At 43.7% G+C, this 23,298-nt stretch overlaps 1 protein-coding gene across 1 annotated transcript in view; it reads right to left on the reverse strand.

Moving 5' to 3' along the window:
* Nucleotides 1–1,361: 1,361 nt before the first annotated feature.
* Nucleotides 1,362–23,298, reverse strand: part of DENND1C (DENN domain containing 1C) — a 48,239-nt gene continuing 26,302 nt past the window's right edge. Inside the window, exons 9-23 of the mRNA XM_087956998.1 lie at nt 22,731–22,781; nt 14,472–14,582; nt 13,360–13,460; nt 12,786–12,831; nt 12,440–12,541; nt 11,242–11,367; nt 9,623–9,724; nt 9,025–9,112; nt 8,716–8,756; nt 7,650–7,721; nt 6,513–6,563; nt 5,606–5,743; nt 3,717–3,772; nt 2,320–2,527; nt 1,362–2,224 (exon numbers count right to left, since the gene is read on the reverse strand). Coding sequence (XP_087813124.1) covers nt 1,643–2,224; nt 2,320–2,527; nt 3,717–3,772; nt 5,606–5,743; nt 6,513–6,563; nt 7,650–7,721; nt 8,716–8,756; nt 9,025–9,112; nt 9,623–9,724; nt 11,242–11,367; nt 12,440–12,541; nt 12,786–12,831; nt 13,360–13,460; nt 14,472–14,582; nt 22,731–22,781 — 1,875 coding nt within the window. The 3' untranslated portion in view covers nt 1,362–1,642. The remainder of the gene's footprint in view (nt 2,225–2,319; nt 2,528–3,716; nt 3,773–5,605; nt 5,744–6,512; nt 6,564–7,649; nt 7,722–8,715; nt 8,757–9,024; nt 9,113–9,622; nt 9,725–11,241; nt 11,368–12,439; nt 12,542–12,785; nt 12,832–13,359; nt 13,461–14,471; nt 14,583–22,730; nt 22,782–23,298) is intronic.

A 23,298-nucleotide genomic window follows, 5' to 3' on the forward strand; every position in this document is an offset into this window, starting at 1 on the left:
GCCTCCGCAGGACACCCGATCTGCTTTTGGAGCATCAGGTAGCTTTGTTGAGTCTGAAGGAACATGGGATGCGCCACCACAGGCTTTTCCCGCCAAAAGCTTTTGCAAATGGATGAAAGGCTTTGGGGGAGTTGATTTCTCACTGCTTCAGGATTTCCGTCCCTTTGCAAAAAAATTTGCCGTGGAGAAGTCTGAAGGAGCTCAGAACCCTGCCCCAAAGACTTCTCTCTTGTCTGAGTGCCACTGCACATGCGCCAGCCCACTGCTCCCACAGCCTGGTTCACAAAGGTTGGCGACCACTGCCGTATAGTATCATATAAAGGTAGTCCTTGACTTACGACCACAATTGAGCCCATATTTTCTGCTTCTCAGTAAGATGTTTGTTAAGTGAGTTTTATTCCATTTTACGACCTTTCTTGCCATAGTTGTTAAGTCAATCACTGCAGTTGTTAAGTTAGTAACATGGTTGTTAAGTGAATTGACTTTGCTTGTCAGAAGGACACAAAAGATGCTCACATGACCCTGGGAACATGCAACCGTCATAAATATGGCGCCAAGTGTCTGAATTTTGATCTGAAAGGAGGATTTTTAACTCAGGTTTGGACAACTTTAGTGAGTATGTGTGTGCAGTGGAAGCTGCATCGGGGTAGATAATTTCACGTATTTCTTAACTTAAAATAGCAAGGTTGCTTATAGCCGGAAGCACTTGGTGGACTACCAAAAGGGATGTATCTTAATAGAATAATTAGAGTTGACCCAATGCAACCTACAATCTAAGTTGAAGTCTTTAAAACCACCCACTAGATTTTTTTTTCCCCTTCAGGAGTACCCTTCCCCCTTTTATGACCTTTTATCTCTACTAAGATTTAAGGCTTCTTACACCACCTTCCCACTGCTTGCTAAATCTAGCTATTTCTGGCTGCTCTTCTGTAATTATTTACATAGCAAATTCTGGACCTAGAAAGGGCTTGATTTATTTCTGTATTAGTGGCCTGATGGATCCATAGCTTTTGTCAACATCGAGGGGCAAAGGACTGGTTTATAGCTTACAGAAAAAAATGAGCAGGCAAACTCAGTCTCTCTCCCCCCCTCCCCTCCCACACACAGAACTATCATTACCGTAACACTTTAGGTCAGGGGTGTCCAACCTTGGCAACTTTAAGCCTGGAGGACTTCAACTCCCAGAATTCCCCAGCCTGCTTTAGGTAATACTGCTTGATTTTATTTATGGGCATTGAACTTCAGGTAAACCATGCCACCACCATGCCAAACTACTTTTCCTGATATGCTGCTGCTTGATAAAGGTTGACATGGGAAGCAGTCTTCCACCCTGAAAGGAGGAAAGGAGGTCTGCCCAGCTCAACAAATTCATTTATTGAAATGCAGCTTCTAGGAATGAAGTCCTGCCAGTTGGCTGTACATGAACTAAGTGCTCTTTTTCCTTTGTGCTATCGATAGATCCCGCCCCCCGCCCCCCCCCCCACACTTCTGCTTCTTGCAGTATTTTTATGTGCCTGGACAGATGAAGCACTTCTACACTGCTGCCCCCTCTTGAAAGGCCCCCAGGTTTAAAGAGTAATTGTGACTCAAACACAGGAGGTTCTTTTCTCTTAAACATTCAGTCTATGTTCGGGATGCTCTTTCAGGACTCAAATCTTTTCCTCAGCTCCAGCACTTTAGGCTGCATCAACTGCCTAGAAACTAACTGAGGCGGTAAGCTGGTGGCCCTGCTTAGGATGTTCTTCTTTGCCACAGAGTCATTGGCTTTTGTTTGTAAAAAATCTGCAGGTGTTTGGATGGTGGAACTACTAGCAACTGATGACTCAACCTTCAGGTTCTCGTTGATTGGAGGTTCAAGGGCCTGGTGGTCAGTCCTACATTCCTGTTGCAACTTGGTAGCGGTGTGGCTCTCTGGTGTAAGTGGACTAGGAAAGGCAGTTTCAAGATCTGCCTTCTGGGTCAATGGCGCTTCTGATGACTCTCTGCTAGCCTCCTGGAAGGAAAGAGTTGGGGTGTCCAGACCAGGACAAACTTGCAGCTCAGGGGAGCTGTGGACCAACACTTCATTACTTCTGCTTGCAGCTCTGGCAGACAACGGCAAAGTGCTTGACATGTCCTCTTCATCCACGTAGCCCAGGAACATTCGGTCCTCGGACAGAGAATCATCAGCATCATCCTGTTCCTCAGATAGGGCTTCGTAAAGGGCCTCTCTACTGGGCCTCCGCTGCAACAGGTCCGAAGACAACAGGGTCAGGGTTCAGCTTCATTATTGCAGTTGCACCTCCATAGGTACCCAGGGATTGAGCTGGTAGGGCTTACCTTAGTATAGAAGTTATCCTCTTCTAGGTTACTGAAATCCAAGCTGCGGGTCCCATAGAGAGGCTGTTGAGCTTGGCTTGACTCCAGCAAGTTTAGTGTCTCAAAAATTTCACCTAAGAGGTCAAATTTCTCTGCATTGAGAGAATGCATTTCCCCAGGTTCCACAGAGGAGTCTGGGGAAGGTGATTTGAAGGGAGTTGAAACATCCCTGCAAAATAAATATATCAGAGAGCTTGACATTTCTGTACAGGTGAGGCAGTTAATAAAATGCAAGGGAAACTTTCTTATTAGCAATTGGATTTAAGTAAAAGGATTTGCTAAAATGCGTGTGTCTCATTTCTTCCTCTCGTAGGACTCTTCTCTCAAAAGGTGCAAGAAAACTAATTAATAAAGCAGATGGACATGTGTTTTGAAGCTGAGAGTCAAAGGCAATATTTAGGGAGCTACCAGATAAGCTAATCTCAGCCTGGGTTTGCACAACACCACTAGTGGCATTCACAGGGTGGTCAAATGGGAGGAGTCAAATTTTAAAAGCAGCATTTTGTCTCTGCCTTTTCTGGTTATGTGGGGTGCTGCGTACACATATGAAAATGTTGGAGCTTGTGAAACCACAGGTCTATGCCACTTCCTTCATTTTGGAAAAGTCCTGCAGAGAACTTTGAACATTATCACTGTGTATTACAAAGCTCCCTGCTGTGGCAAGGTTTTCTGTATTTGATGTGGACACAGGCTGCATGTAGGCCCTCTATAGACTTCGTTCCATGCTCTTTTGAAAACTCTCCCCATTTAAAGATATACTGTATGTCTGGTTTTGTTCAAGGAGGGTGAGATTCCTGCATTTGCCCAGATGAGGAATTCTTGATAAGTGGTACTCGTTTAAATTCCACATTGCCACATTTTTAATGAATTTAAATTGAGTTGTTTAGCTGTAATGCATTAGCAGGGGAAATAGTGCAGGCTTGACTCTCTCACTAGAGTCATTATCTTACCTAATTTACTACTAGTTAAGAGTTAGTGACCCCTGCTTCATTGGGTCTGAGGATTGATTGATGCTTTGTTACAGGGACAATCTTTTGGTTACTATTTTCTCTTTCTCTGTGGAAAAGAAGATAACTGTACAATGAATGTAACCTGTACAATAGGGGAGAATTAGTTTTTCCAGAGCTGATTGAACAATTTTTTTTTTTTTTTGCCACATAGGTCTTCCCTTTTTTTGTCAGTGTGGTTTGTGCAGAAGCATTTCCTAGGGGGCTGAGCCCCTTCTTCCCCCTCAGGCTTCAACTGTTCTTGGGACTGAGCTGACACACAGAGAGAGAGCTCAGCTAATAAAGCAGAGCGGCTGTCAGAAAAAGAAGAAGTGGAGCCCAGCTGCTCTCCGCTTGCTTAGGTTGTCCTACCTTTGAGTCTCCAGTTCCGTCTCACTGTTTGTTCTTTGTGGTCGCCTCGGGCGAGACTGAAAAGAGGAGAAAACCTGAGTCACCATGCAGCCCTGGGCTTGTAAGGGAACTTCTATCTTTTTCTTAACAGTACTTTGAGGTTCTGGGGATAAGGGAACCTTTCCTTTGGGATTTAGAGTTGTATATGGATAGTCCTCGACTTATAACCATTCAAAACTACAATGGCACTGAAAAAAGGGACTTAAGGATCATTTTTCACATGACCTCCATGGTCACCTAATCAAAATTTGGATGCTTGGCAACTGGTTTGTTTTTATGATGGTTGCAGTGTCCTGGGGTCATGTGAAGCCAGATTCACTTAATCACCATTTTACTAACTTAAGAACTGCTGTGATTCATTTAACAACTGTGACAAGACAGCCATAAAATGGGGCAAAATCCACTTGACTGTCTCACTTAGCAACATAAATTTTGGGCTCAGGTGTGATCATAAGTCAAGGACCATCTGTACTCTTCACTTGAGACATCACAGCAGAATGCCCACCCAGACTGACTGTCCTGCAGGTATGGACTGGCACTTCCGTTCTCAAACATCTCAGCAATGGTTTTGCTGTCTGGGGATTTCTGGCGACTGGAACCAAAACATCTGGCCAATATCCAGCTAGGGATGATTAGTTGGTCTAATTATATCCCTGGGATGGGATGGGGGAGAGCAAAGACTCATTTAAAGATTTCTAACACATCAAAAATGCAGCTTTGTGAGGCACCATCCTTTGATATTCTTTCAACACTCTTAGTTGATAAAAAAGTAGTGGCATATAATTCTCTTTCTCCAGGCTTAGAAAATATGCCTGTAAAAAAGGTTGTAACACAAAGAAGACACCAACCCTTAAATCCTGTAGATTTTCTCATTTCTGTCCAGAGAAAACTTTTGTTTCACGGTCTCTGAATCAGGCAATTAAATATTTTGCCTGCATACAGACGGGAAGAAAGTCCCATCTGTAAATATTTTCAGTTACTTATTGTCCATTCACAATGAATTTAAAAGGAAGCATGCACCTATTTGTTATAAACATTAAGAAGAATCTGCCATAGAAAATGTCTAGCACTATGCAGCAGGCTATAATTCCCAAGATTATTCAGAGGAAGCCATTAACAGTTCACCTGACACAGAATGAGATAGTTGAAATTGAAATTTATTTTTTATCCTGTAGCACTGTTACTTTCTGCTTTATGAAGACTATATTGGGCTTTTGGCACATTAGAACTTAGATGGACATTAATTGAGTTCACTTTACATAGCTGCTCTTCTGAGTTTTCTTCTGCAGGCTATACAAAATTTACTTGTAGTTAGCTGCTATTAATATTCCAGCTATTTTCTCCCCTTCAGCCCCAGGGCACAAAAGCATAACATTGCATTCTAAGAATAATTATGAGAAGTTAAGGGCCCATGAAATGTTACTAAGGTCTATTTTGTAAACCTTTGGCTGGCTACAATAAAAATATTGTTTTTAAGCTGCAAACAAAATGACCGAGAGTGAGACTAAGCTATACAAGACATGATAGCCTTAAGATATCATTTGTTTGATTACTTACTTATGTCTACTCCTCACAACTGCTTACACAAGTTGCACACATTCAAAACTTCCTGCCCACCTTTTTGTAAAAAAATATGTCCTTCTCTGTTTCTTTTGAGTTTTGTTCCAAGTGGTTCAAGAATCTTGTGGAATCGCTGCAGAGATCTACTACAGAGGACACCCAATCTTTGGGCCATACAGCAATGAGCACCAGACCTGTCCCTCTGCTCTTGTTCATTTCCTTCCCCCAAAGATCCCCTGATCTGACTCCTTCCGGTCTTTAAGCCACTGACACTTCCATTCTCTCAATACCTTCCCAAAGTGCTGGGTGATGGGCAGTCGCCTTTGAAGGTTCTCAGATTGTTTGTTTCTGGTAGGCAGGATGGGACTGGAGATCTGACAGTCATTCAGGGGCTGTTCTTGCTCCCTGGGCTGGCGTAAAGTGGAATCCTAGAAAAAAACAGCACCTTATAGAGCAGGGGTGTCAAACTCGATTTCATCGAGGCCCGCATCAGGGTTATGTTTGACCTTGGGCGACTGGGTGGGCATGGCCAGGGATGTGTGGCCATAATGGTGCCTGGGGTGGCTCCGTTTTCAGCCTTCTGCAACCCTCTGCCAGCGAAAACGGAGCTCAGGTGGGCCGCACGGTTGACCTTGATTCCCAATGAGTTTTGGTTGACCTCGACTCCCAATGAGTCTATACATACATGGCTAAGTTGTTTTCTAGGCAAGACTATGGTTTGCAATTTTATTTTGTGTGTTTTTTCCCTTTTACTTCCACTCTAGCCTATATACCTGGAATTTCCTGGAAGTTTCCCATCTAGGTACTAACTAAATCAGATCCTGCTAAATTTTTAAACTTCTCCACATCAGCAATGCGCTGACTTCTACTTGGATTTTAGCATACTACATGCAGTGTTTTTCATCCTTGGCAACCTGAAGACAGATCGATTTCAATTCCCAGAATTCCGCAGCCAGCATGGTTGAAGACCACATGTCTTCAAAATGCCGAGGTTGAAAAACACTGATATACTACCTACTTTTAAAAATGAATTTATTCCTTTCTACTTTCTTGTGGGTTTTGTAACAGAAGTAATGTAACATGCAGACATAACTACCGTTTTAGAGTAAAATATGCTACTACCGGCATCACACTGTTCCCCCCCCTTGTAACACTTTTTAAAATGAGAAGTTTGGAATAGGGAAATAATAGTCTTACTTTTATGCGGCTCCGTATGTTTTTCAGCCTGACTTTGGCATGACCTTTGGCCTGGAAGATGCAAAACAAAGTGATAAGTATAATTTAAGGTCATGTAGAGGGGGGGAAGAAGACAAGCAGGGATCATCCCAAGAACAGGCTGGAGGGGGGGGAGTTTCCTCCCCTCATTCCCCCAGAGCCATTATTACCAATTGTCTTGTGAAAAGGATCTTAAAAGGGTCTCCATTTGTTTGATATTGAAATGGTGAAATGGGTGTGGCATATACATTTAGTAAAATAAGTAAAATACTGTACTGTACTTTATTTGCAATTGTTCTGGAATTGAGCTTGACTCAAAGAGTCAAGCTGAACCCTTAGCTGAAATGCTTCTAAATTATGCACATCTATACCCAGTATTTATATATTTAATGCATATATATATGGATCTTTGTTATTTTTCCATAGATTTATGCATATAGCCTATTCCCAGTATTGTCTTTCTTATTTCAGGGATGTAGTTGAGCTGTATATATAGTATATATATAGGGTTATTTATTATGTGTCTTGGTTGGTTCTTATTGGCTGGAGGTGTGTCAGAACATGGCCAACCCAACCAATCAGATACAGCCAAAACCCCAACCAATGAGAACACACCCCACCCAATCAGAACACAGCCAAGCCCCCACCCAATCAAGTCACACCCCACTAGCAGTTAAAAGGAAGAAGCAGCTGCAGCTCACATCACTCTGAGAAGCATATAGAGTTGAGACATATAATGAAGATGATGAATGAGACTTCACCGAAAATTGCCTATGTTTTATTTCCAATCTTACGCAGGGTTTTTATTTGCCTTTATCCACATACAAATCTCCGCGAGAACCTCAGAAAACAATATATATATATACATATATATATATATATATATATATATATATATATAATATATATACACACACACACACACACACACACACACACACACACACACACACACACTTATGTTTTATTTCCTTTTATTGCAGTTGTGTTTTTTTATTTTGCCATTTTTTTATTTTCAATTCTGTTCTTTCTGGTTTTGCAAACAATATATTTAAAAATACAATATATTCTTATAAGCTATTTCAGGAGGAGGAGGAGAAGGAGAAGAAATTGCCTTACATATTGGTATGCATTCTTGACAGCTGGATTGGCCTTATTCTTCATAGTACTAATCAGGGCTCCTCCACTTTTCTAGGGAGAAAAGGTTGAACACAACTGTTAAGAGCAAGGCCCATTCCACTCCATTGAAATAAGACGCTCAAGGAGTCCCCTGGCTGCTCTGACTGAGCAAAAGGAAGTTATGGGAAGTTCTACAACAAATCCCAATTAGACAAGGAAACTCGTCTAGAAAACTGGTTTTGAATTTCTAATATGCAACAGATCCCTTTAGTGTTTAAAGAAGATTCCCTGTAAGGTAGATTGGAAGTATCCTCGTACTGGAAATGTATGTGGGATATCTTTGTGGTATGGCCAAAAGACTTAGGGCCTGGAGAGCAGGTTCATGACAAAATTAATATTTCATAGCGTCACTCTTTAGTTGATAAGTTGGATTGGGGATCAACATGCAGTATTTGGTGAAATTTAGAGAGCAACATCTTTAGCCCAGTCCTAAATATTATTAAAATTTGGTTTAAATTCTGGCAATTCTTTGGAGGCTTGTGTTGAGACCTTAGGATACCAATAGAAGAGGATATATAATATAGCTGAGGGTTGAATTGTGGAATCCTTGGTGCTCTCTGAACTTGATTGTTTGCTGGCAGACGTTTCATTACCCAACTAGGTAACATCATCCATGCTCAATGATCATGAATGCATGGATGATGATGTAGTTGGGTAATGAAATGTCTGCAAGCAAAAACCAAAACTCAAAGAGCAACAAGGACTCCATGACATATTGGGAGCATATTAGAGGAATGTCTTTCAAACTGGTTTTTCATTTAGGATGACTGCATGTGGGCTGCAAAATTTCAGACAACCCAGGTACTAAATGACAACCCTTCTTTGCTCCATCCATCTGGATTTTTGCTTTCCAGATCTATCTTCATTACAGGTCTAAATGGAAGAGCCTTGTAATAACTCCTCATACAAGAACAAGTTCATCTTAAACATGAGAAAATAATTAAGTGAAGACATAACTGCTACTAAAAGATAAACATCCTTCTTAGATGCAAATGTATTCCCTTACCTTGAGGCTCTCCACCCACAGCTGATAAGAGTGCATACTACCTAGGAAGGAAGAATGGAACAGATGACTTGTCAATCTGGCTGCAGACCTTTGCAGAAAATGGGACTTGAATTGCATATTCAGAATAATGTATGCATCTGACCTACAATGTCAGCTATCTCTCAGTAGGGGCTTTTTTTTTTTTTTTTTTTTTGGCTTTGTGTCTTCTTAACAGAAGTTAAAAAGTAGCCCACAAAAGAGGGGATGTTAAGAACAGCTTAAGGGTCTTTGCATATCCATGGTCCTTCAACCAGGCAGGGTCTACATTACCTGGGGACAAGCTGCTGTCAATCTCCTGCTCAAAGAAGTCAGAGAAGTCCTCATCTGCATTTAGCTTATCCAGACGGTCATTGATGAACTGATAGCATTGCAAGATTGGGCAGAAATAGAAAGAAGGACCTTATTAGAATAAATAGGAAAGAGCCATCTTCTATTGAAACAAAATATTTCAGTTGTTCAGCTGTGGGATTAGTATGCAGAGAAGCATTATGTTCTCCTCCTGCTCTGAGATGTGGAAATATGACAAGGAAGTAATTTTAAGGAGATTTTGAATTCTCAAAAGGGTTAAGAACAAAAAATCCACTTCTTTTTATATTATCTTTCAATTCTGCCTTCCATCCCAATACAGCAGAAATTTGAGTGGATTAAATATTCTAGTAATGGACTTCATCGATTTGTATAGAATTTTTAGGCTCTTCGTTTGCATTACTCAGGAGCCCGTATGTGGCTGAATGTTTTCTGTATTTGCCTGGATGTTGGCTTGCGAAGGTTTTTGCTTTGCGGGTGGAACACATGATAGATTTTCTGCCTCCCCCCAGGTTTTGCTTGAAGCACTAACTGGGAATCCACCAGGTTCGCCATTGTGTACCTCCTTGAACAGCTGCAGATGGACGGCCTGCTGGAGGAAGTCCTGCATGGCACCGGATCCCTGCTGTAGGAAGTTCTCCTGGGAAAAGGAAATGTGCTTTTCCTGTGAGAAAGAGGGACAGGGAAGAGAGAGGTGATTGACAGTGAGTGTGTGACCAGGGCGGATGGGCAGAGACTGGGCTAAGGTGGCTGAAAAAAGAAAGTGTGGTAGAGAAAGTTAGAGCTGGGGAGAAAGAGGAACCTCCCTGGAATATCCTTCTGGATAATGAACACAACAGTAGAAATCACACAACCTGTTTGCTTTGAGAATTTCTTTACGGATCTATCCCAAACAATGGCATTCACTCACAATCCCAGATCCTAAGGAGTTTCTCTCTGTCCAGCAGCATCAAAGTAATTCTAGAAAGGGATAGGTAACCCGAATGATGTTTGCAGTGGCGCTGTCGTTTCTGTGTCTGACCAGATACTGATTTTCTTCACTGAAAACTTGTCTCCGTTCTAGAATTAAGTATGGTTTTTTTTTCATGTTTAAAAACCTTTTAAACAAAATAATAAAAAGGCACCGTTGCATGAGATAAGGTTTCGGATTTTTTAAAGGCTCATTTATATGAACATCCTTCCCTTTAGTATTTCACAAAGTATGAAAAACATGCCTGGGACAGACTACCCAACCAATCTTTATTAAGCAGGATTTTTTTTCAGTAACAACCTCCCTCCCTGGCAAACTAATTTACTTGTGGCAAAGCTTAAAATCTACTTAACATGTTGATTGTTGCCACCAGGAGGGGTGTTGGTGGGGAGGTCTATTGGGTGTTTTTATTTGTGACTTTATTTCTGTAAGTGTCACCATGACTGAGCTGGGCAGCCACATAAATTTTCTTAATAAATAAAAATAAAAATCTAGTCTCCTGCACCTGTGAAGTTACCATACTGACATCACCCCTAAAGAGCTTGGAGGCTTAAACAAAAAGCAAACAAACTACCAAAAATGGCCAGCCCCAAATTTGTTTAGCAATAACAATAGTACTTAGACTTATATGCCACTTTACAGTGCTTTACAGCCCTCTCTAAGCGGTTTACAGAGTCAGCACATTGCCCCTCAGCAATTTGAGTCCTCATGTGTTTTGATTTATTTCATGTTGTAAATCCACCAGAAAATTGGGAGTGGGGAGGGGGAGACGGAGGGAAGGGTATTTTTCTTTCTTATGTCTCTCCTTTTTTCCAAATCTCCAAAGTTTCTGTGGAAGAAAAGGGAACTGTGTAGAACTTATACGACTTCAGCAACAGAGTGGTCAATGTCTGGAATACTCTACCTGACTCTGTAGTTTCTTCCCCAAACCCCAAAAACTTTAACCTTAGACTGTCTACTATTGACCTCACCCCTTTCCTAAGAGGCCTGTAGGGGGCGAGCATAAGCGCACCAACGTGCCTACCGTCCCTGTCCTATTGTTTCTCTTATTCTTCTTTTATTTTTCTTATATGTACCCATTTCATGTATTCACAACTATGTATACACTTATACTTATTATCTTGTAAACAATTGGCAAATCAAATAAATAAATAAAATAAAATAAATAAACTTCCTCGTCCAGCGGGCGGCTGAATGAACAGAAGCCTCACCAGACTGCAAAGGAGTCCCTCACGATAGCTGCCAAAGAGAAGTGCTTGGGCCCTGAGGAAGGCCCGGGCCACTCCATCCCCAGTGGCTGCAGATTGTTTTTTCAGCTGGAACTTCAGCAGGGAGACCTGGAGACAGAGAAAAGAGAAGAATATATATACTCACCTTAAACCCAGAGGCCTTTCCAGATACTGACTGGGTTTACACATTTGTATTAAACAATGGTTTGTTTTAGCTATAACCTGGTGTCTAAACCATTGTAGTCCAGTTCATAAGCAACGCTATGCTAGAAAGAATGGCTTATAATGGACAATGGTTTGGTCTACGTGTGCTAAGATGTCATTGCTAACACAATCACAGTTCTACACAATGCTCCATGTGTCACCAGAGCAGTATCCTGTCCTATGTGTCAAGACCTGTTCCATTATTTATTATTATTATTATTATTATTATTATTATTATTATTATTATTATTATTATTATTATTATTGATCCATACCAATATAGTATAAGTTAAATGTGTCAGATTGGGTTCAGTCATGATGTTTGTTGGGTAATTTTGGATAAGCTACTCCACTTCAGCCCAGCCTACCACATGGGACTAGTTGTAAACATAGTCCTGGGCATCATTTTAAGCACTTGGGGGAAAGATTCGGTGTAAGTGTACTAAATCTTAAAGATTGAGAATTAGGACCTTAATGATACCAGATCTGGGCAAAGTAAAACACTTTGTGTCCACTAGATGACAGCAAAAGAATACAGAACTCTAACTCTTCCAGATGTTTGCAGCAAAGGTATAATACTGTAATTTAAGTCCTAACTTGTAAACCTTGCCTTAGGTTGACACCAGCTCAATTTTTCCTAATTGTAAACTAGCTAGTTTTACAACAATAAAAACAAAACACTTCAAATGTTTCAGTTGGGAAGTGTTCTAATTATTCCAGTGTTGTTTTCAGGAAGGGGGAAGAAATGTGTGTACACTGGGTCATTCATAAATGCTTTCATTAATTTAAAATGAAAATGAAACATTTGAAATTAAAGTTCACATTTAAATTGTTGTATCAGGACAAACAAGAATGCTCACAAGGAGGACAGATCTTCTTATGTAGAGAAAAATAAAAGAAGGGTCTGAGTTGTCATTAGGATTCTAAAACAATGGCATTTTTTTAAAAAAAAAAGTTTCAAGAAAGTAATACTAACAACATCACTTGGGAGATTTTCCAGGTCTTGGAAGGGTGATTCTATTGTATTGTTATCAATGCTGAGAATGACGACGTCTTCCAGAGCTTTGCTCCTCACACTCTAGAGAAAGCCAAGGCAGAATTGAGAAACAAGAAGAGTAGAAATCTCCTCCATCTTCTTACTTTTAGGTAGCAGAAGATAAGAGCCAACTGCTATTACAAAGATGACAGAAATGAAGAAGTAAATAAGACCCAAAGTGTACAAATGCTGCTCCAACCGCTGCTAAAAAATACCCACAGAGCAACCTTACCTAGGCTAATCTTAGGCCAGTTATCCTAAGGACAAGGTAGTTTTGCAGTCTCACCTCCATGAGGCTTGTGTGGACTCCAATGAGATAGGGCATGGGGGCACTGTTGGTGAAAGAGATCAATGTTAGAGCTAGCACCAGTTATTTGTGGGCTCCTAGCAGGCTAGGCCCTCCTAGATCCAGTTTTTCTCTTATAATACACTATGATAGTTTTCCAGTCCCAGTTTTCTTCCTTCTTTTCAGAAATGCTCAGGAGGAAAATATATTTGAGAAGGCCAGGAACTTGCAGGGGGACAAAGAAAGGGCTGAATTCCTTTTCGGTGCAGATCTTTCAGCACATGAAGTCTTTCTTCCCTTCACACAAAGTCTTCCCTTGAGATGTAAACAAAATGTGGCCAGCTCAGAACAGATGATACCACCACAGAAGACAGACTCCTCACATATATTCTTCAGTCACCTCCTCACTGACTATGAATAAACCCAAGAACTACAAGCTAGCCATACAAATGTCCTCAAAATAGTCTCCTTTGGGTGATAAACAACATCAAAACCAATGTGCTGGGTGGGGAACCATTGAAGCTGCTCAGCCTGCAGAAGCTGACTCTCAACTGAGGAAGGTGCAGTTACTTACCAGCAGTAGTCAAGGAGGTGTGGAGGCAGTGCAGGGATAAAGATGTGCTGCCAGTACATGGGATACAACAGGGAGGAGGAGGCCTGGACACAGGCTGTCAGCTATAGGGAGATGAGGAGACACACCTTTCATTAGAGTAGACTGACCCTCCTTGGACATTGAATAAGGAGACAGGGCTTTGCGTAACTCTTCTTCCCAAAGTGACATGCGAGCAATATTTTCCTTCTTGATATGCAGAGGATTTAAAGAGTAGCAGCTGAGATTCGAATCAGCAGCCTCCTAGTCACTACTCATGTAGGGATAGTAAACATGGAGGGGGAGGGAGCAGGTTTGTCTCTGCAGCTTACTCTCTCCACGTGCTAAACTGCCTTGTTTCCTGTCAGACCTGCTTTGGGCATTAGGGAGTAAAAGGCCCTATGAGGATATCAGGATAAACTGATACTGTGCAGTCCAGAGGTGGAATTCAGCAGGTTCTGACCAGTTCTGAAGAACCAGTAGTGAAAATTTTGAGTAGTTTGGAGAACCGGCAAATCCCACCTCTGACTGGAGCTTTTACAGTATCCTTCCCCTGCCACGCCCATCAAGCCACCCCCACAGAACCGGTAGTAAAATAAGTTGAATCCCACCACTGGTGCAGCCACCAAGGCTCACAATCAGTGGATATGTTCCAGTTCTCTGCTTACACCTTCACTGAATATGTGGAGGAGGGCCAGGGAATACAATTGATTGATAAACCATATCACAAGATATCAGATCAGAGGAGCCACCTTTGTGAGAGCTTTGTGACAGGTGAGAACACTTTTTATTATGTAAAAGAAAGAAATGCAGATTCCTTAACGATTGTCATTTCTAAATCCTTCCCACCCAGGTCCAGCTTAGCTCTGGGCCTTGTCTTTCCTCCAGCGTTGTCATTTCTAAATCCTTCCCACCCAGGTCCAGCTTAGCTCTGGGCCTTGTCTTTCCTCCAGCGTTGTCATTTCTAAATCCTTCCCACCCAGGTCCAGCTTAGCTCTGGGCCTTGTCTTTCCTCCAGCGTTGTCATTTCTAAATCCTTCCCACCCAGGTCCAGCTTAGCTCTGGGCCTTGTCTTTCCTCCAGCCGCTTGGCCTCACCGTGCTGAGCTTGCTGCTGGTGAGCAGGATCCGACGCTCATGGAGGAGGCTTGCGTAGAGGTGCAGCATGTTATTCGCATCCACTGCCACAACAAACTCGGTCAGATTTCTCTGGGGAGAGCCAATACTTAGTTAGGTTCTCTGGAAACTGCTTCAGCAACCAGATCTCCCTCTAGCCTCCATTTCACCCACAGCAACTCAGTGAATCTTCTCTTCTTCACCACTTTTAGTGGTGGCTTTTAACTGACTTTCAGAATCTATTTTTAATGCCAGACCTTAACTTTGAAATGCAATTAATAATCATACCGTGTTTCTCACATAATAAGGCCGGGCCTTATTTTTTTGACCCCGAAAAACGGCTTAGGACGTCTTTTCGGGGTGACTAATTCTCCCCCTTGCATCCTCGGGTGGGTGGGCGGGCGGCGACAGCTTGGATATTCGGGAGACCTTCGGGTTTGGGCCACCGTTGCTTTCCCTTCTCCCTTGCTGCCGCGGCGTTGGCGCAGCCACGTGCGGCCAGTCAGGGCTCCTCCCTGCAACCAGAGCCCTGAGGAGACACTTGGCTTCAGGCGCTCCCATCTTCCCTTTGCTTTTGAAGGTAAAGTGAATTATTTTACAAAGCCTCCCCTATTTTACAGCCCAACCCCGCGCGGGAGGCTAATCTCCGGGCCTCTTCCATTCCTCCCCGACCTCCCTACTCTGCGCGCCTCTGACGCGCCGTCCACTCAGCCCAGCGAGCTCTTCCACCTCAAAGAAAGCCAGGCGGGCTGCTGCGGAGCAGCAGCAGCGGAGTCTGAGCCGCTCGCAGCGAAACAGCCACCACCCGTAGCCCGGCGGGAGAACGCAGCGAGTTAGCGCCCGCCAGCCCGGGCGAGATTTGGGAACGAGGGGCAGGAGGAGGCACGCACACACCAGCGGCTCACTTTCCAGCTTTGCCCAGCCCTTACGGCTCTGGCGCGGCCCTGGCAGGATGAGCGGAGAGTCCGGCGGGAGCGCTCGCTGCCCGCCAGGGCCACGCCAGAGCCGTAAGGGTTGGGCAAAGCTGGGAAAGTGAGCCGCGGGTGTGTGCGTGCCTCCTCCTGCCCTCGTTCCCAAATCTCGCCCGGGCTGGCGGGCGCTAACCTCGCTCGTTCTCCCTGCGTCGGGCTACGGGTGGTGGCTGTTTCCGCTGCGAGCGGCTCAGACCCGCTGCTGCTGCCCGCAGCCGCCCGCCTGGCCTTTCTTTGAGGTGGAAGAGCTCGCTGGGCTGAAGGGAGCGGCGCCAGAGGCGCGCAGCGTAGGGAGGTCGGGGGAGGAACGGAAGAGGCCCTGGGAAATTAGCCTCCCCATGTGGGTTGGGCTGCCCTCTCGGGCAGGGGAGGCTTTGTAAAATAATTCGCTTTACCTTCAAAGCAAAGGGAAGACGGGAGCGCTTGAGCCAAGTGTCTCCTCAGGGCTCCGGTTGCAGGGAGGAGCCTGACTGGCCGCACGTGGCTGCGCCAAACGCCGCGGCAGCAAGGGAGAAGGGAGAAGCAACGGTGGAAGGTCTCCCGATATGAAGTGCCCCACCAACGCAGGCAGCACCATATCCGGGCATGCAACAAAAGTACTTACTAACGGCAAGCTCCTCCCGCTCTCCCCCATTTCGCATGTTTAATATGGGGCTTAATTTGGGGGAGGGGCTTAATTTGATTTTATGCCAATAAAACATGGTGGGGCTTCCTATTGGTGGAGGCCGTATTGTTGGAGAAACACGGTAATACTTTATTTGCGGTCACAGACCAAAACACAAGTACAACAAAAGAAGAACATGGGAAAATTAGTCATGAAATTAGTCACCAAAAACTTGACTAAAGGGAATTACAGCGTTCTCCTCTGATGGTTACAGCTCTTAAAAAAAAATTGGAAATCTGAGAAGTGATGTATGAGGAGCCATACCCTAGACAATATAAGAACAAATTATTAACATTGGGTCTAGAAGGGTCTGTTTCAAGGAGAGACAGTAACTTAGATCTGCCTGCATTATACATAGGGCAATATAAAAGGACATGCTCCACAGTTTCAACCTCAGCTCTGTCACAGGGGCATAGCCGCTCGTTAATTGGGAGTCTCTTAAATCGCCCATCCAGTAGTGCTGAGGGCAAGACATTAAAGCGAGCTAGGGAGAAAGCTCTTCTATACTTGGGAATGGTTAGAGTGTAAAAATAAGAAGCCATCCTCAGTCCGTAATTATTAAATTGGCTGAAGATCAGAGGGGAGCAAGTTTTGTTAGCTCTGGCTTATAGATATTGCAAGTCAATGGCGACAAGCCGTTGGACTACCCTAAATTGGGCGTCCTTAAGGCCATAATCTCCCAGGGCATCCCCCGTAAAACCTAGCAGGTGTAATTTCTTCATCAGCTCCCTCTCCCAATGAGAAATATGAGAGTCAACAAATGCCAGGAAGAGGTAGCGACCAGGAACTGCCAGAAAGAGCACCCAAAACCACCATTTAAAGGTGTTAATCCATGCCATACATTTGACTGATCGAGTGCCCAGTTCCAGGTACATCGGAGCAAAACCAACACAAGGAGGAAGACCCAGAAGTTTTCTAAGAAAGACAGCCTGGATTCTTTCAATACAATCCTTAAAGCCCCGTATCCATATGGGAATTCCGTAAAGAGTTTGAGCCAAAGTTTTGGCTTTGTAAATACGCAGAGCAGAAGGAATAAACTGGCCTCCTTGGGTATAAAAAAAAAATCTTAAAATCTGCTGGTGACTACAGGAGGCCGAATTCAGCACCTGGGTTCAATGTCTAGTCCAAGCACCGGTGTTCTGAAATTGAACTGAATACTTAAAATGGAAAACCTGCTTAACAGCATTACCATTGATAGCCCAGTTATACAATTTCGTCGGCTCTAGAGAACACCAATACTTTGGAATTAACATAATTAATGGACAAGTGGTTCTCAGCAAAGTAAGACCCAAATGCAGAAAGTAATCTTTTCAGACCTGGCCTTGACAATGAAAGGAGGGCTGCATCGTCAGCATAAAGGAGAAGCGGGATCTTTGTAGTTGACAACTTTGGGGCGTGGGACTCAACACGTCCAATGTGAGAGGCCAAGTCAGATTAGAATAAATTAAAGAAAAGAGGAGCCAGAACACAACCCTGCCTTACTCCGTTCTTAATCGGGATAGGATTTGAAAGTTCTCCCTGCAAACCACACCTGACCTGACTAGAGGTCTGGTTGTACAAGGATCTAATTAGGAACAGAAGACGTCCATCGATATAACTTTTGAGCAGTTTTGACCACAACAATCTTCTAGGGACTGAGTCAAATACTGACTTTAGGTCGATAAAAGCAGTAAAAAGTTTGCCACCTGGTATGATAGTATATTTATCGACCAGGTGTGCTAAGACAAAGCAGTGGTCCAGTGTGGCACAGCCCGCTTTAAACCCAATCTGTTCAGCACCAATAATATTAGACTCCTCAATCCAAGTGAGGAGTCTACGTTGGAGATATTTAGCGTACAGTTTCCCAATGATGGAGAGCAGGCTTATGGGGTGATAGTCGGCTGGGTTGTTCCTATTTCCTCATTTAAAAACTGGATCAATAATTGCTAAGCTCCAGGAGATAGGGATCCTGCCAGAGGTATTGATATGAGTAAAGAGTCTTGCTAAGAGAGGAATCCACCACTCGGGATTGGATTTTAGCAAATCAGGGGGTATAGCATCAGGGCCAGGGGCTTTGCCTGACTTGAGTTCGGAGATAAACTCGATAATCTCAGCATGAGTCACGGGTTGCCAGTCAGGAACTGCAGGAGGCAGCTGTGGCCCAAGCACAGTTGAACTTGTTGATGCCTGGAAAATTGCCAAGAAATGGTTTTCCCAATCTCTGTTGGAAATACAGCAGAGGGGGAGTTCTTGATGACCCGGCAAGGAGCTGGCAACAATTTGCCAAAATAATCGAGTGTTCTTCTGCTGGATGGAGAGGTGAAGTAGATCCCACTTCTCTCTCTCTTTAGCTTTCTTTTTCTTAGCAATTAGTCCTTTATACTCCCGCTTCAAGCGATAGTAGTCCTCTGGTGGGCATTTATCCCCTCGATTACGATAGAGCAGGTAAACCCGATTAATCTGGTTCCTGAGCATCAGACACTTTTTGTCAAACCAAGAATTACTTCTTGAATGATATGGACCTCTCAGCCTATGGACGGCTCCTAGCTCCCTTTGAACACTATTAATAAGTGATTCAAAGGCCGAGATTGGGCCTGATTGTATAGGCTGAGACACTCTGGAGATGATAAAAAGGAGTGGAACTTTCTTTCAGTATTAGAAGGCCACATAGGGACCCCTAGGGAGATGTATATTTGAGGAAAGCCCAATGATTGTAACCAGGGGGTAGTGGTCGCTCTCCGTAAGGCAGTCCACATAGAAAGCACGGACTGCCTTTCTAAGAAGCTGGGATACCAGCACAAAATCAATAACACTACTCCCACATGAGGAACTAAAAGTAAACTCACCAGCTAGATCACCTAGGGCAGGGGTCCCCAACCACCGGTCCGCGGACCGGTACCGTCCGCTGAACAACTCCTACCGGGCCGCTGGCTTGCTGGCGCCGCCATCTTTTTGATGAAAAAGTGCTTCCGGTGAGCTTTTCCGGGTAGAAAGCTCACCGGAAGCACGTTTCATCAAAAAGATGGCGGCGCCAGCGCTTCCGGTGAGCTTTTCCGGGTAGAAAGCTCACCGGAAGCACGCTTTTCATCAAAAAGATAGCGGCGCCAGCGCTCCGGTGAGCTTTTTCGGGTAGAAAGCCATTTCTACCCGGAAAGCTCACCGAGATTGGCGCCGCTTATCTTTTTGATGAAAACGCGCTTCCGTGAGGTCACCGGAAGCACTTTTTCATCAAAAAAGATGGCGGCGCCCAGCTGATGCCGGTACTGGCCGCGGCGCCCAGCTGATGCCAGTACCGGGCCGCGGCGTAAAAAAGTTGGGGATCACTGACCTAGGGTACTCCCATTAAGAATTATCTTATTGTGTTGGGCTGCTAAAAGGGGTAACTGAATGCCAGCAAAGTTTGTTAATTCATCCTTAGAATGTCTGGCTGAAATCAGGTGTCCTATGGCCTGGAGGGTTTCTTGGGAGTAGAGTGCCTCAATCGATGGGGGAACTTGGCCTCCCATTCGGCCATTAAAGTCGCCCCCTATAAGGATGTACAGCACTGGGAATTTAGTTTCCATACAAGTAATGTAATTCTCCAGCATGCCCCATTGAGTTTTAGTATCAGCTTGCCTCATTGTCGGGGAAGATAAACGTTGAACACTAACAGTTTGCTGCGTCCTCTCTTAATTAGGAGCGCCATAGCTAAAGAGCCACAGGGGGCAGCTCCACTGTCTCCACTTTCAAAGAAGTAGAGACCAAGCAAGCTAAACCACCCTTAGGCCTTCCTGTCGTAGATTGTCTGGTGGCGGCCAAGGAAATGACCGTAAACCCTGTAAGGGATATCTTATCACATGCCCAGGTCTCATGAAGCAGAACCACATCAAATGAGTGAATATAGTTGGCGAATTCTGTGGTACCACACCTTCTCCTCCAGCCTGCTATGTTCCATGAAAGGCACTTAAGTGTGCAGGGGGGTTTGCCAGATTTAATAGTCATTCTGTGTGATTAATTTTTCCCAGAGCTCCCTTTGGATCCGAAAAGATACACCCGTTGTTAAGTGGCAGGGTCATCCTCTTAGGAGGCAAAGGCAGGGAAGGAGGGAGGGGAGGCGAGCCTTGTTAATGGGTCTGTAGGGCTCTAAGTGCACTCCAGTTCATACTTGTGGCATTAATTGGTTGCTTAGCTGGCAAGTATTTAGCAGCATCAACAGACGGAGTTTGAAGTAGCCCTGGATCTTCAAATTTACGAATTAGACATTCTGGAGAGAGCGCCAAGAGAGCTTCCGTTGGTAAATCAGTATAGACTCCCTGGAGTCCAAGGGAATCCTTATCAGGTAGTGAAAGACTCCAGAGCTTGGATTTGACTGCATCCAAACGCTTTATGATCTGGGCCCTTTCTGATTGTGGAAGCGCACAAAAGGAATCAAAGAGCTGTGTCTCCTCCTGGTTCCAGAAATTGCCTTGACATAAGTCAGTTTCATAAATAGATGGAATCCCAGAGGCACTGACCTGGAGCTTATTTACTAAGGAACCATGGGTGCCCTGGGCTGGTGTCACTTCCTTTGGGGCCATTTCTTCCCAGCTGATCAAATCAAGGGAAGCTTCCTGATAAGATGTTACTCACTGCGGGGGGTTGATTTGACCGGTTGTAGGAAGAACAGTCAGGGTACCATCTGGGAGGACGCCAACTGGAGGTTTTGCGGGAATAGGTGTATAATTAGTACGTGATGTAGTATCCGAGATGGCATTCAAGGTTGGCACATTAACATGTGCTGCTGAGGATCTTTTGGGGGCAATAAATCTCCTGCCACTCACAAATTGTCGATTACTCAAGAGTGGCTTAATCGACATATCTTTGAAGACTCGTCTCGGCAGAATGCCGAAGGTTCTTAACAGGAATCCTCTTCTGAAAAATAGTTTTGGGGTGTTGGAGTTGTCAAAACTGAGTAGCACTCTAGTCCAGTATTCAGGAGAGGGTAAAAGTTCAACCTTCTTCAAATCATCAGCTTTTAGCCCCAATAACTGTAATATATGGCCCCTCGCCAGCTGTGTTGAACCCCAGTGAGGTAAGTTGCCATTAATGGGATTAATGTTGAGGGCCACCTGTTTTGACTGTAAGACCAGGTAACTGTTTGCGTCAAAAGATGTAAAGTTCGAACTATTGGTAGGATTACATTGGCCAGTGCTTTTGCTGAGGCTTGGCAGGGAGAACCCTGCCGTCGCATCAGGCTGCCGAGCGGTCAACCCAGGGCTCCCACTGGTAGTCCAGGAAACTAAGTAGTTTAAAGTACTTAATATTTTATCGAGCTGGAGCTGAATGCTCGCTGTAGTTTCTGAGACCAAGAAACATTGCTGAGCCAAAAGTTCTGTAAGGGTGGGCTCATTTAAGGATTGGTTGGGGGCCGTAGTTTTAGATAAGCCTTTGTTCTCAACTCAGGGGCGATGCCCTCAACCGTCGGAAGATCGCGACAACTGGCAGCAGCCAGACAAAAGGGAGCAGGAGCTTTCAAACCGAGAGGCCGAGCTAAAACAAAGTCCTCAATCTTGGATTGCTTCAGAGAAGGTTGATGAACCGGGTCAGTGAGAGATCTGCTCCTTTTCCTTGTCTTCATTATATTAAGTAGCACAATAGAGGGGGAGCTGTGTAATATAGCATAGAGTCTAGTCACTGAAACAAGTCCTAAATCCAGAGGGAAAGGAATTGGGAGTCAAGAAGAAACGAGTCCTAATGCAATCAATGGCAGAGCTCATCACAAGTATACCAAGGATCCTGCCCTCCCGACAGAGCAGGGAACATGAGTGAATAAAAATGATAAAATAATAAAAATACTGGATAAAAATAGAATAAATCAGATCAAAGCTAGGCATTGCTAGACTTCCAGCTAAAGGAGTAAGATCTTTAGAACAACAACAACAAAGAAGCAGCAGCAAGGCCCTCCTACAGCTGAGGCCCAGCTCGGGCTTTTTTTATAAATTCAGCTAAACCATAGCTGAAATATAACTAAAAGTGGATCACACTGCAAACATTTCAAAAATGTAAAGGGTTTAAAAATAAAAATTTGAAAACTAAGATATGATAGAAAAATAGCCTTAAAAGCAGGTAATAATTAGAATAGGTTAATTTAATCTTAGTTAAGCAGAGAGCCTACTTGCCTGCTGCTCCCATCTCCTCTCGACAAACCAGTTGAATACTTTAAAAAAAACAAAAAACACCACCAGCAGCCAGAAAGCACCATCTTGAATTGGCTTGGACTGGAGGAACAAGTTCGCTGCATTTACAGTGATTCGCCTTATGCAATTACTTCTGCAGAAGAACAAAACAGAACATTCCCCCAAACCACCATCGCAAAGGAAAGTGGTTTTAACCATGGACTTTAACTCCCAGAATTCCCCCAACCAGCCAGCCTGCTTGAAGATGGATAGACTTCAACTCCCAGAATTTCCTAAAGTGAGAAAGCACCCAAAATGCAATTAAAAAATAGTACAGAGAAACATGTGCAGTGACTTCCACACTATAATCACATTCAGCCCTGCAGATTTGTGATTATGGGTCTTTCAAGAGGGGGAGGGCTTCTGGCTTACAGAATAAAATTGTCCATACAAGCAAGGTATTATATTAAGTGACAGCAATGTTATAACTTACATTGTCAGGGATGGTGGGCAGTTTGCCAGGATCAGGGGCAATGAAATAAGCCTAGAACAGAGAAATAATTAATTAGTTTAATTTAATCTTTTACATTTGCAATGTAATGACTGCCTGCTCCAGAAGACTCTGGGTAGCCATATGCAGAACCAGAGAGGTGGTAATAGTGGTATCGCTTAATGCAAATAACAATCTATCAGATTGTAAATAGAAGGAATCCAATGAAGGCTGCATGCTACATTATACCACAATATTTGTGACTGATCTTACAATATTCATTTCTAATAAAATGGAGACATGGGATATTGCAACTTAATTAGAAAAACTTCATAAGGAGTGGTATATTTGAAATTTTCTTCTATTTATTGTACATTATTTTTCCAATTTAATTTTTCTTCCTAGATCTCCAAAGAACAAGAAATTGCAGGCATATTTCCCCCTCATTCCTAAATTGTACCTCATAATTTTGATTGAGGAAATAGTTGCTGTCCAATAAAATTAGCAATCAATCAGATTACCTTTGCCCAAAACTACACTTATTAAATCATAAACCTATGGAAACCAATTA

Source organism: Notechis scutatus, chromosome 2, assembly GCF_049901735.1.
Source record: "Notechis scutatus isolate UNSWTSFEM ecotype Mainland chromosome 2, rNotScu1.2, whole genome shotgun sequence".
Lineage (NCBI taxonomy): Eukaryota > Metazoa > Chordata > Lepidosauria > Squamata > Elapidae > Notechis > Notechis scutatus.